At 41.4% G+C, this 13393-nt stretch overlaps 1 protein-coding gene across 1 annotated transcript in view; it reads right to left on the bottom strand.

Annotated features, from left to right (window-relative positions):
* Positions 1-13393, bottom strand: part of agpat5 (1-acylglycerol-3-phosphate O-acyltransferase 5 (lysophosphatidic acid acyltransferase, epsilon)) — a 38923-nt gene that overhangs the window by 15788 nt on the left and 9742 nt on the right. Inside the window, exons 3-7 of the mRNA XM_034184622.1 lie at positions 7923-7992; positions 7718-7833; positions 7534-7623; positions 5916-6006; positions 5212-5373 (exon numbers count right to left, since the gene is read on the bottom strand). Of these exons, the coding sequence (XP_034040513.1) occupies positions 5212-5373; positions 5916-6006; positions 7534-7623; positions 7718-7833; positions 7923-7992 (529 nt within the window). The remainder of the gene's footprint in view (positions 1-5211; positions 5374-5915; positions 6007-7533; positions 7624-7717; positions 7834-7922; positions 7993-13393) is intronic.

The following is a 13393-nucleotide window of genomic DNA, read 5'->3' as shown; positions in this document are numbered from 1 at the left end:
AGAGCAAATATTGGTCAGTGTGAGTGGGTTTTCTGTAAACCCCTGTCTGGAGCTGCCTGTTCTCTCCAATCGTAACATCACAGTCCAAGAAGGCTAAATAGTTGTTTCTGGCATCCTCACGTGTGAACTTGATATTGGAGTCCACCAAGTTGATGTGTTCTGTAAAGTCCTCAACCTCCTGTTGCTTGATTTTAACCCATGTGTCATCGACATATCTGAACCAGTGACTGGGAGGGATGCCTGTGAAAGATGTCAAGGCTGTCTTCTCCACTCGCTCCATGTACAGATTGGCCACAATGGAGGATACCGGAGACCCCATCGCACAACTATGGATCTGCCTGTAGTAATTCCCCCTAAACAGGAAATACGTGGTGTTAAGACAGATCTCCAAGAGTTGGCAGATGTGGTCTGGTGTGAGTTTGGTCCTTTCAAGTAGAGACACATCCTCCAGCAGTCTCTGCCTCACAGCTGAGACGGCCTCAGTGGTGGGGATGCAGGTGAACAACGATGTCACATCAAATGACACCATAGTTTCATCTGCCTCCAGCTGCAGGTCCTTGATCTTGTTCACAAAATCTTGTGTGTTCTCCACATGGTGGTCTGAGTTACCCACTAGAGGAGCCAAAATCCACTTGGTGCTTGGCCAAATTGTATGGGATGGAATCTGTGCTACATACAATAGGCCTGAGTGGCACGTTCTGTTTGTGGATTTTGGGCAGTCCATAGATGCATGGAGTGGCGTCCCCAGGGTACAGTCTATAGTATGCCTGCCTGTCGATGAGTCCCTCTTTCTCCAGGTTTTGGAGGTAGCTAATGATGTTCGTATGTATTGGTGTCACTGAGCAAGTTGTTGATCTTGGCCTCGTAGTCCGATGTGTTCAGGACCACCGTGCATCTGCCTTTATCCGCTGGCAGGATAAGGATGCTTTGGTCCTTCTGCAGTGCTGACAAAGCTTTCCGTTCTTCTCCTGCGATGTTGGACGGAGGAGGCTTAGCACTGTTCAGCACTGCTGTGACCCTTAGTTGGAGGTTCCCAGCTTCTGACTAATCTACTGTCGGTATATGTTTAGGGGTCACTGAGAAATTTAGTCCTTAGCGAGCCGAGCACATCCTTTTCTGTCTGTGTAAGAACCCTGTCTGAGAGATTCTTTACCCAATTTTCCCTGTTGTCACTAATTTTCTGGGTGTATCTTTAAAACTACTCCCACTGAAAGTACGCATTTTCTGCACTAAAAGGTTGTGAAACTTCCTGATTTGCCGCTCCTTACTTTTTAAATGCTCAGCCATTTGAATTTTATCTATGAACTTTGTGATCTTATTATGGACCTCTTCCCCCACTAAAGTTTCTAACCTTTTGTGAAGACTATCTACTTTTGGAGGTCTAAGAGCAAGAATTTTAGCTGAGGAAGCTTCTGCGATTTGAAGCGAAATGTCCTCGCGTCAAGCAACCCAGTCCAGTCGAAGATTCAAGCTTCTCTACTATGTTACATGTAACATAAAATACAGTGATGCTAATAAGTATTTGATCCACTGTCAATTTTGCAAGTTTTCCCAACTACAAAGAATGGAGAGGTGTGTAATTTTTGTCGTAGGTATACCTCAACTGTGAGAGACAGAATCCAAAAACACAAAAAACCCCTCCGAAAATCACATTGTATGATTTCTAAATAATTAATTTGCATTTTATTCAATGAAATAAGTATTTGATCACCTACCAGCCAGCAGGAATTCTGTCTCTCACAGACCTGTTAGTTTTTCTTTAAGAAGCCCTCCTATTCTACACTCTTTACCTGTATTAATTGTACCTGTTTGAACACATTACCTATATAAAAGACACCTGTGCACACACAATCAATCACACTCCAACCTGTCCAACATGGCCAAAACCAAAGAGCTGTCTAAGGACACCAGGGACAAAACTGTAGACCTGCACAAGGCTGGGATGGACTACAGGACAACAGGCAAGCAGCTTGGTGAGAAGACAACAACTGTTGGAGCAATTATTAGGAAATGGAAAAAACACAAGATGACTGTCAATCTTTCTCGGTCTTGGGCTCCATGAAAGATCTCACCTCGTGGGGTAAGGATGATTCTTGATTCTGAGAAAGAACAAAACTACACAGCAGGACCTGGTCAATGACCTGAAGAGAGGTGGGACCACAGTCACAAAGATTACATTAGTAACACACTACGTCGTCATGGTTTAAAATCCTGCAGGGCAGCAAGGTCCCCCTGCTCACGCCAGCACATGTCCAGGCCCATCTGAAGTTCACCAATGACCATCTGGATGATCCAGAGGAGGCATGGGAGAAGGTCATGTGGTCAGATGAGACCAAAATAGAGCTTCTTGGCATCACCTTCACTTGCCATGTTTGGAGAATGAGAACAACGCCAAGAAAACCATCCCAACCATGAAGCATGGGGATGTAAACATCATTTTTGGGGGTGCTTTTCTGCAAAGGGGACAGGACGACTGCACCGTATTGATGGGAGGATAGATGGGGTCATGTATCGTGAGATTTTGGCAAACAACCTCCTTCCTCCAGTAAGAGAATTGAAGATGGGTCATAGCTGGGTCTTGCAGCATGACAATGACCTCAAACACACAGTCAGGGCAACTAAGGAGGGGCTCTGTAAGAAGCATTTCAAGGTCCTGGAGTGGCCTGGCCAGTCGCCAGACCTGAACCAAATAGAAAATCTTTGGAGGGAGCTGAAACTCCAAGCTTGAAAGATCTGGAGAAGATCTGGACCAAAATCCCTGCTGCAGTGTGGGGAAAACTTTGTCAAGAACTACAGGAAATGTCTGACCTCTAACTGCAAACAAAAGTTTCTGTACCAAATATTAAGGTCTGTTTTTCTATTGTATCAAATACTTATTTCATGCAATGAAAAGCAAACTGATTATTTAAAAATCATACAATGTGATATATTTTTTGAGATCCTATTATCATTTGCCCCATGAATCTTAAACAACAAAAAAAAAATGTTCCTTAATCTTTTGTTGTGTCTGAATACATTTGTATTTGTAGCTCATTAAGCTAAAGATCATCCAGCTATGATAACATTTGTTCAAGAAACTCAAAAGAATTAGTGACTCAGCAACTTGCCTCCTTGCAATGATGCACAGGGCTTTTTTTTTTTTTTTTAAATGTAAAGACAATCCAGATACACATGCATTAATATTTCAAGCTTCACTGGAGCAAACTGAAATGGAGGCTCTGGCATTTGACTACCTGTTGTGACTGTCAATCATTTTATCTCAGCTCCATTGATGATTGTTTCCATGAACATGCTACACTTGCAGGGGTGAGACGGCTCCGCCATGACTGAACTGACTCTTATTGCCGTGCCTGAAACCGAAATCTAACACCGACTAGACTGCCTTGATTAGAGAGAGTGGCGTCAACTCAGAACATGGCGCTATTTTGGTTCCAACTGCACTGAACTACTGAATGAACCTTTAATGTTTTCAACATTTTTAAAAATCATTTAACCACATACAGCAACACAATACAAAAAGTCTGGTACTTTTTTGTCCGGTGACTGCGACTATCTGGTTTATACGATGACGGGTTAGGTGAGTTTTACTGTACATGGGACTGAACAATAATTTTACCTCTCGAAGCTTTGATGATGATGTCGACTTTCATCCCACACAGTTGACTTTATTTTCCCAAATTTTTCTTCTGTTCCGATCTGAAGGGAATCTGTACATCTTGAAGCCCTTGTGTCTACTTGTGCCTCCAAATGCACAACAACCCAGCATTTTCAGCGAATGTAGCGGCTGCACTTTGCGTTGTGTTGTTACGACTCTGCCCATTCGCTCCCCTCGGGACGTGAACTCACGAGCTCCGGCATGGGAGTCGGACTCTCTAACCAGAAGACTAAAACCCAGGGCTCTGGCCTTGTGACTAGAGAATCCTTTTGAGCTGTTGGGAGTGAGATTTTACTAACTACATCTGCACAGCGACACCCGCTGGCCTCCGTTACACGAATAAATAAATAAAATAGCTCGATTTACAGACAGACACATTATGAACTATTTTGAACCAAAGATGGTGCCATGAGTCAGGTGACTGATTTTTTTTGACTCGTCATGTCGCCACTCTCTCTAATCAAGGCACTCTAACACCGACATCTCCGCCTTTCTGAAACAGGGACAAAACAAATTCCCCAACACACACGCCAGTGTGAGAAACAAAAAAATCATCTTGAGTCCATGTCATTATTCAGAATTATTCAGATGAAAGTTTCATCTGGAGCCAGCAAATGGTCATATTTCATAAGCAAACTGGAAAGATTTGTTTTCAGCAGAATAACACTATGTAACAAATTTTTATTTTGTTCCTGGGTACACAGTGTGTTTTCCTAACCTGTTATGCCTTAAATAAATAGAAAATAGCTGTTATTCCACAGAAACTTTGCTTCTGTGATCAGGACAATGATATTTTTAAATTTGTCTGTTTTCAAGAATATTCTCGATTCGCCTTCACTACTACTGAGTAGTCTTCTAGAATATTCTTTAACTGCTAGAACTGTCCAGAATTTTCTAGAAGTTTCCAGAATTATGTAGAAATTTCAATAAACTTTTAGAACTTTCTAGAACGTTAAAAAAATAAAATCAAAGTTTGTGCTGAATGTAGTCATTTTTCCATAGACTTTAGACATAAGCAGTTGAAATATAACACTTAGAAGCCAGGAACAAAAATTGTGTTACATAGTGTAATTTATAAAAGTGTTCATGTGGGAATAGAGAGATGGGCTCAGGCAACAATTTATTCATACTGAACCCCGTCTTGGTAAAAATGTGCTTGAAGCAACCTGACCCAGAGGTGGTGAGGAGCTTTTAGTCACAGTCTGTGCGTTGTTCAACAGGAAATAAAAGATGACAATCAAAACAGTATTCTTAAATTCATCTTGGCTCCCCAATCTAAATGTCTTCAGTCTACATAAAAATAAATAGACCCCGTTGCTTCCACAATTTCAGAGGAGACCATATATTCTATGCATATTATTTAGTCATTAAGACAAAATGATAAATGGCACAATCTGATTACGCTGAACTGTGTGGTACAATATGATTTATGCGGAACCCCATTTCAAAGCTGACCATCACAATGCTCTTTATAAAAAAACAAACAAAAACTGCTGAGCAGTGATTCCTTCACACAGGTGCAGGAGGAGTGTAACCAACAGTGCATATATGCTTACCTGGCATAGATGGTGCAGGTTTTCTTTGGCCGTCTGCATCCCACGTTCCCTCGTAGGCTACTGTGACGTCATACACGGCATCCAGGTGGCCCTTCATGGTCTCAATGGCTATGTGAGACGCTTTTGTTCGGGGAGTTAATGTGTGTTTCAGAATGGGCAGTCCTTAGAGAAGCAGATGAACAAATTCACAATAATATGAAGACATACTGGACAATAAATGCTGATTAGTTGTGTTTTAAAATAACGAGATACAAAGAAGAAAATACAGGAAATCCACACGAATGCTACTGTGTGGTCTGGTTATTGCAAACACGGCATTATCCTTTGTTCACTAATGCCTCAATAATAAGGGATAACGTTGTGCCCATGAATTGGCTCTCCAGAGCGATTTATTTGGATTAATGGAGGAAGGGGATATTAGAGTTGCGGTTCACAGAATGCATGTGGTTTGTGAGCTGACCGGAACACCACAGAAGACAACATCTTAATCACGGTGACACAACAATTTTAGATCACTTATTATATAAACTAAACACAAGAATGATAAAATAGGGTTAAAATACTTGTTGCATGTGTAATAAACAGAGGTGAAGATCAATCACAGGTCACAGAAAAATGATAATCCACAACAGTATAGTTTTTCAGACTGGCTGCACTTGGTTAGTATGCTGCAGTACAGTGAATGACTGCTATCATGGTACTACCTTCTTTAGTAGCAAAAGCCTGGCTGGCAGCGATAACATTCTTGAGCTCGGGATTATAGCGGGTTCCTTCTGGGAAAATGACAAGGTACATCTGTGGGGAGAAAAGCAAAACGTATTAAGCACCATTTTTACTGGACTAGTGGAACTTCTCAAATGTATTGGTAATGTTTCACCATTGCTGTTTAAAATGATGCTACTGGGTCAAAAAAGACCTCACACATTGTGCCACTTTGGTGGCACAATTGTTCTTGCTACAGCAAGAACAATTACGGTATTCTGCCAATTGATGGGCAAACTATCAAAAGACATGAATGTTTTCCAAATCTTCAAAGCTAGCCCTGATGTTTGCCAATAATGACAATGGAAAGATTTTCTAAAGTTTTAATAAAAAAAAAAAAAGATGGATGCCACACTGCCTTGTGGAGGATCAAGACTCATCCACACCAAAGCTCTCCTCACTGCAACTTTGCTAACATGTCGTAGAGACATTTACTTCTCTCAGGAGTGTCATTCATGTCCCTGTGTGCTGACCCTATGAGATCAAGAGACTCTTGGGAAGACTTTATGGAGTCAACAGGTCAATGGACAGAGGTGATTGGCAATACAGGTGTACGAATGAAGGTTCGAGTCTATAGGGTCCTTCTGCTGCCTGTCTTACTGTATAGTTGTGAGACCTGGATGCTAATCACTGACTAGATGTTTTTGGTACTAGGTCTCAGAGGATCCTTAGGCACCACATCAAACAAATGTCTACTTACAGAGACTCTAAGTAAGTCCAAAATGGGTTTTGAGGCCCTTTGGTGTTGGCGCTTTTCTCTGGATTCTGTAGCAGGAAGCAAATGAGAGTCTACGACTCTTTCTGGACGGGACGGTAGTCCAACATAGGTTATGTTCCCAGCAACGGTGAGTACCCATTCACAGTTGGGTGGACTGAAAGAATGTAGTTTAAGTATCTTGTCCAAGGACACAGGCAGCATGAGCAGCATTCTAACCCATGTCTACATACTGGCAGGTCAGCTCCTAATCCATTTACCTGCTCCACCCTTACAGAGACTCATGAATCCACCATGCAGGTACCTGCACACTGAGGACCCCAATAACTGAAAACTGCAGATGAAACACCCTAGTCTCTTGTGACCGCAGCAGATGGCTACTTTCAAGAAATGGGGATGCACTGGTTCTCTGACTAAGTGGTTGCTATTCAAGACCCCGGACAGGTCCATGGTGTGGTGGAAATGACAAAGCGTGACACTGGCACATGCTCCCAGACCTGACATAACCTGTTCCAAGCCACAGTATCAATCTAGAAGCTACCAACACTTGAAATGAAGAGATGCTTATGATGGGAGCAGTCATCTTATACCATAATCACGCCATCCATTTTCTGGATGATACAAGAGAGGGCAGATTCAAATGTGCATGAAGAACAACTTTTAGACAAATTTTGGATTGATAGCAGCACACATCAAACATGGAAACAAGATAAGAACTTGTGCAGTGGCATTTTCATTTCAGTCTGCCTTTAACATCTTGTATTTTGGAGAATATCCAGAATGTTCATCATGAACACAAATATGCACACAGTCAAGTACAAATTAGGAAAAAAGTTCAATCTTACTGGTGTTTTTAACCGAGTTTGACTGAGCAGCTTCTTCTTCATTGTCTTTTCATTAAACTTCGCACTTCTTTTTACATAAATTCCTCCATGCTAAACATTAAAACAGAATTATGTTAGAACATCAATATATTAATGTTATTCACACTGAAACATACAAATCGGCACATTCACACAGCTGTACTACCTGAGAGAAATACCAGCCGTATAAAGGGAGCCACTTCAGCCCATCTTTAAGGACATATCGGACATGACCAAGGGCACTCTGTCTGATGGCTAACATGTCGGCAATTATCCAGTCAACTACAAGAGAAATCCATTAGGCAGAGCTTAAGTGGGCTCACATTAAATGGATTCACACAGTAAGAAGGCATCAAATTCAGATACCTTACCTGTACATTGGTGATTAGAAAGATAGATCACATTTTCTTTGGTCTTTGGTATATCTCCGTATATAACAATCTATAAAGAAGAACAGATTAGAAAAATACAGACTTGTGTCAGACAATTAACACTCAGTCTGCACCCATTAGCACTATTACAAGTCAAAAGAGCAATACAGACAACAGTTGTAAAAGTAAAAACAAAATAGAATGATAGAAAGGCCAAATGTTCAAAAGGTTAAAAATTTTAAAAAGTCCTGGAAGAGTACAAAAGTTGCAGTGTATGACAAGGTCTTGTAAAATACTGTATAATGATGACATTAAGAGTAATGCCTGTTATAATGCTGTGCTAATGAGTGATTTGAGTATAAATCCAGTTCAGAGGGAGAGGAGTTTATAAGGTCTGATGGCAGTCAGGAGGAATGACCTTCTGTTGTGTTCTCTGGACACAGTAAGGCAGGAGTAGTCTGTGGCAGAAGGTGCTCTTTAATTTGTCTAGGGTTTGATGAAGGTGGTGTGATTCATCATCCATAATGGTCTGAAGTTTGTTCTGCATTCTTTCCTCAGTTACTTCTTCCAGTAGCAAGCTTGGACCCAATCTAAACACAGATCCAGCCTTTTTAATGAGTTTATTTCGTCTGACAGCATCCTTAGCTTTGATGCCTGCAACCCGGCATACTACAGAGTAGAAAATGGAGCTTGGAGCCACAGACTAGTAGAATACCTGCAGCACCCCATTACAGAAGTGAAATGACCGTGTTAATGTGCAGTGCATCACGCAAAAATCCTGACTGGAGTACGCATGTTTATACAGCTATTGTTCCACTGCCACCACATAGAGGTGACGCTGGGAAACTGTTAATAGTGTGAAGACAAGAAGTCAGAGTGATGTGCACACCAGAGAAACACTTATGAACAATTAAACACACACACACACACACACACACACACACACACACACACACACACACACACACACACGTGTCTGCAATTATATGGGTGGATATAAAAGCATGAGCAAAGTGATGAAGAAAATGGCATTAACAATGGCTGCGATAGCGTTGTTATAAGACCTTGCAAATGGTGAAATCCGAGGTGAACGAGTATTCAGGGAATGTGTGGATTTACGTGCAAATGACGATCATTGGCTCATAAGTCAATTTGGATTACCAAGGCAGGTGTTACTGGAGATGTGCGCAGAACTGCGGCCGGCCCTAGAGCGCAACGACGAGAAACCAGGGGTTGTCTGTGCCCACACAGGTGCTGACCATGCTGGGTGTCCTGACAACAGGGGCATTTCAGCAGGAACTGTGCGATTGGTCAGGAGTGTGCCATTCAACCTTGAGCCGAGCCACGCCAGCTGTGTGGAACGCAATCATCTGAATGTCATCCAGGTACATCCCATTCCAACATTAAAGCGCAATTTGTAACAAGAGCCAGTTTCCCTAATGTAATTGGAGCTATTGACTGCACACATATTGCTATAAAGGTGCCATCACATGATGAATTTGTTTTTGTTAATAGGAAACATTTTCATTCCATCAACATTCAAATCTTATGTGATGCACAAATGCATTGGGTTTGGTTGGGAACAGGCTAGAAACTGGCGCGGTACACAATGGGTGGCTGCTTGGTGAGCAAGTAGTTTATTTGTGTAATTGTTGCAAATGAAAACCAGTGTGGACAAATTTGGGCATGTGTGCACTCAAATATGTTGTTGCTATTATTATTGTTTTGTTTTTTTAAATGGTGAAACTAGAGCTGCAAAGCTTCTTAATCCCCCGATCATCTCCCTGTGTTCAATAATGTCAAAAAACGTATGCGTCAAGTTGTGAATGTCGCACACCATCAGCCGTGGCGCACCTCTTTTTTTTCTTAACTTCAGTGTGTGTGCGCTGCTCTGAGCCCAGAGCGTTTATGGCCTGACACACATGCTCCTACACACACTTCTTTCCCGTTTCATATTAATCCTGTTTGACAGGGTACCAAATAAAATATCCCTGCATGTCTCCACTTCATTTCCATTCATCATTAGCTCACACGCTGTATAATTTCTTTTTTCATGTGGAATGATCAGACAGAGAGGGAAATCCCAGGTCCCAAGGCCTATTTAAAAAAATTTGCATATTTAAATGGGAATGTACACGGAGGAGTTTGATACATCCCGCATGTGTGCTCAATTCCACATTGCTTGGGATGTACAAAAGGTACATGTCTGGATCCATGTGTACGCACACTTTGATACATCTGACTTTTGTGTGTGTGTGTGTGTGTATGGCAGTTTCTGGGTTTTAGCGTACACCACGTTTCAGTAGGAAATCCATGCAAGTCTTTGTACATGAGGCCCCTGATCCTCCTGAGGAAGTAAAGCTGGCTCAAGCCCAGGTAGGGTGCCAAAAACTTTGCCGTACACAGGTTTTAAACTCTACTTTTTCCCCTTTTATCACGGTGTCAACAGAAACACCTAATTTTAAATGCCCAGGCATTCTTATTGGAGTAACTTAAATACATTCCCAGCTGTTTTATTAAAGAATCTAATACATTGTAAAGTTAATTCACAAACCTCATTATCAAAATCTAAAAACTGTAATCCAATATAAGTGTACTGCCTAGTACATGACTACACAAAAGGTTGCCATTGATCACACAAGAAAATAATTTTAAAAAGCAGATTAAGTTTAATGCAATGTTCCTAGGATCTGCACACTATGTAAATTCAATGTATTTTAATCAGCTAAAACAAGGTAAATGAGTCACATTTTTTACTTCTAAATATATAAGGATTTACAAATCAATGTCTCTGAAAGGTCTCTGAAGGTTCTATCTAACTAGATGCCTGCACTATTTCTGGGTTATATGGCTGATGTTCATCTATGCAGTTAACAGTGTTCCTCTACGTTTCAGTTCTACGAAGAGCTGATGCAGGTTGAGGTCAGAGTTTAGGACAAGCCAATTCCAGCTCACCATCAGTTCCATCTGTCTATGCCAGGACAATAGCTCTGTGTAATGTCTGTAGCAACCTTAAGTTGTGGAAGAATGTGTGACGTGTGTTAGAGGTGAAAACACACTCTAACCCCTCCAACCTTCCTAAAAACTTTCCTATATTTACTCATCTATAAATGTTTACTTGGTCAGCTTCCTGGTTACTTAAGGATGTATATTTCTTGGAAATGTATTGGTTCCTATCAACTTCGTTCTGCCGACCGTTTTTTTTATTGTCAGTCCCAAAGGTCCGGTCAGAAGTGGGAAAGAAGGGCTTTCAGTTTGCTGGACCCTCTGCATGGAACCTTTTACAGAATGACTTAAAACTGAGGGAGCTGGTCTCCTTAGAATCTTTTAAAGGACTTTTAAATGACAGAGATGCTGGCACATTGACATGTAGTTGTTTTAACTGATTTTTTTTTTATTGTAAAAATGTGTTGTTTTTGAACTTTTATACTGAAACTTTTCCATTGGCTGGTAATTTGTTTATTCTGTATGTGTGGTGGAATGCTGAAATTGACACGTAACCTTGCTGCCTGTCTTGGCCAGGACGCTCTTGTAAAAGAGATTTTTAATCTCAATGAGACTCTTTTCCTGGTTAAATAAAGGTGTAAAAAAAAAAACAAACAACCCTCTTCTGGTTCTTTGTATAGCCAGCCATCCTTCAAATCCCGCAGGATGTCTTCCAACTGCTTGCTATGGTCACCAGAAGTCTGTCTGTCTGTCTTCCACGGCAGCCTCCAAAACTCTCTGTTCAGGGGTGTCCATGTTGATGTCAATAATCCAATAAACAGGATACTTTAACAGCAAACAAAGAAGTGAGCGCAGAGCAGTAGCGGGCACAGCTAACCAAAAAGTTAGCTTTGATAACCATTAATCCGCTAACTGAAAAGTTAGCTTTTATAAAGCTAAACCGATAAAAAAAATTTAGTGGAAGTTATAGGTAAAAGCTAAACCAATAACTTTCAGTATTGACACCAGTACACTGGCAGCTACTGACAACTAATCAGCGCTTCTGTCTCAGATCAGCCTCATCTCAGCAAAAGAGACCTGATGACCAGAGACAAAGGAAAGTAGAAAAAAATTATTCATTTTTCACACCATACAGACCTTCAGGCATATCACACGAGTCACGCACAGGCAGACAGTTTTGACTTATGGTTAAAATTTTAAACTAATTCCGGACAATTAATTGAAATTAATGTCACCTCTGTTTTACAAATTGAAAATATTAGCTATATGTTTTAGTTTTAAAGTAATGCACTAATTGTGAAGGTTTTAGTGTTTACAGAGTACAGACAAACATGCCGGAGTGCATTGGCCATCTAGTAGATGGCAGTGTTCATGGCAGTGTGAAGAGCATTTGCCACACATTTGCTAAAAGTGCTGAATCACTTAAAAAGAATTTTCAGTTTTGCCTTTTTTTTCAAGTGAACAAAATATATTTACAAATACAGATTTATTTGTAAAACCCACCACACATTACAGTTACTTGTGTGTTATATACCGACTAACCACTAATGTCAGAAAACTATTTTTCCCAAACAACTAATGTCATTGGTACAAGGTCTCTTTGGAGGATCCTTGGGTACCCCAGTGAAATGACTGGCCATGTGGTGCGTTACTCTGTACATGATCCATCACACAAGTACCTGAGTGTTGAGGACCCCAGGAACTAGACATGGCCAAGGGGACGCCCACGTTTCATGTGGCTGCAGCAGATAGACGGTTATTTTAGAGATGTGGGAACAGACTGGTTTTCTGCCTGAGTGGTTGCCATCCAGGACCCAAGACTGTTCCATGGTGTTGTGGGTACAGCGTAGCGTCGCATCAGCGCATGCTCCCAGACTTGACTTGCAAGTCTTGGTGGTGTGGGGAGGACAACACACTAAAAATGGCAAAGGACCACTATATTTTACATTATTTCATTTTAAAAAAAGGATCACAGTGATTTTGCCCACTGTTTACAAATTTCAATAAACTGAAGGGGCTCACGTTTAATCTATGGAGCTCAGTAAGTAGGAAAAAGAGGCAACTCCCACTTTAAAGCAGTTTACCAGTTCTGCCACCACAGCTGTTGTTCAGTCAGTGCACACCCCAACGGGCAAAACACCTACTGCACTAGGTGTGGCAGCAGAAGAATGCAGAATTTCTTGCTATTTTTGTGGGTAATTAGGTTCTTCTTCCTCAACCCGTTTTTTTCAAACATTTTGCCAGTTTTATGCATAGCAGGGGTGGTGGCCAAGTGGTTAATGTGCTTGGTTTCAGTTCAGAAGGCTCCGGGTTCAAATCCCACCCCTGCCACATTTCTCCATGTAATGTGGAGTTGCGTCAGGAAGGGCATCCGGCGTAAAACCTGTGCCAATTCAACATGCAGATCCACCTTGGATTTGCTGTGGCGACCCCGAGTGCAAACAAGGGAGCAGCCGAAGGGACTTACTTTTTGCCAGTTTTATGCATTGCAGCAAATGCAGCAACCTGCAAAAACAAACTGGTGC

Source organism: Thalassophryne amazonica, chromosome 13 (assembly GCF_902500255.1).
Source record: "Thalassophryne amazonica chromosome 13, fThaAma1.1, whole genome shotgun sequence".
NCBI classification, from domain to species: Eukaryota; Metazoa; Chordata; class Actinopteri; order Batrachoidiformes; family Batrachoididae; genus Thalassophryne; species Thalassophryne amazonica.
This window is presented reverse-complemented; position numbering and strand designations above follow the sequence as displayed.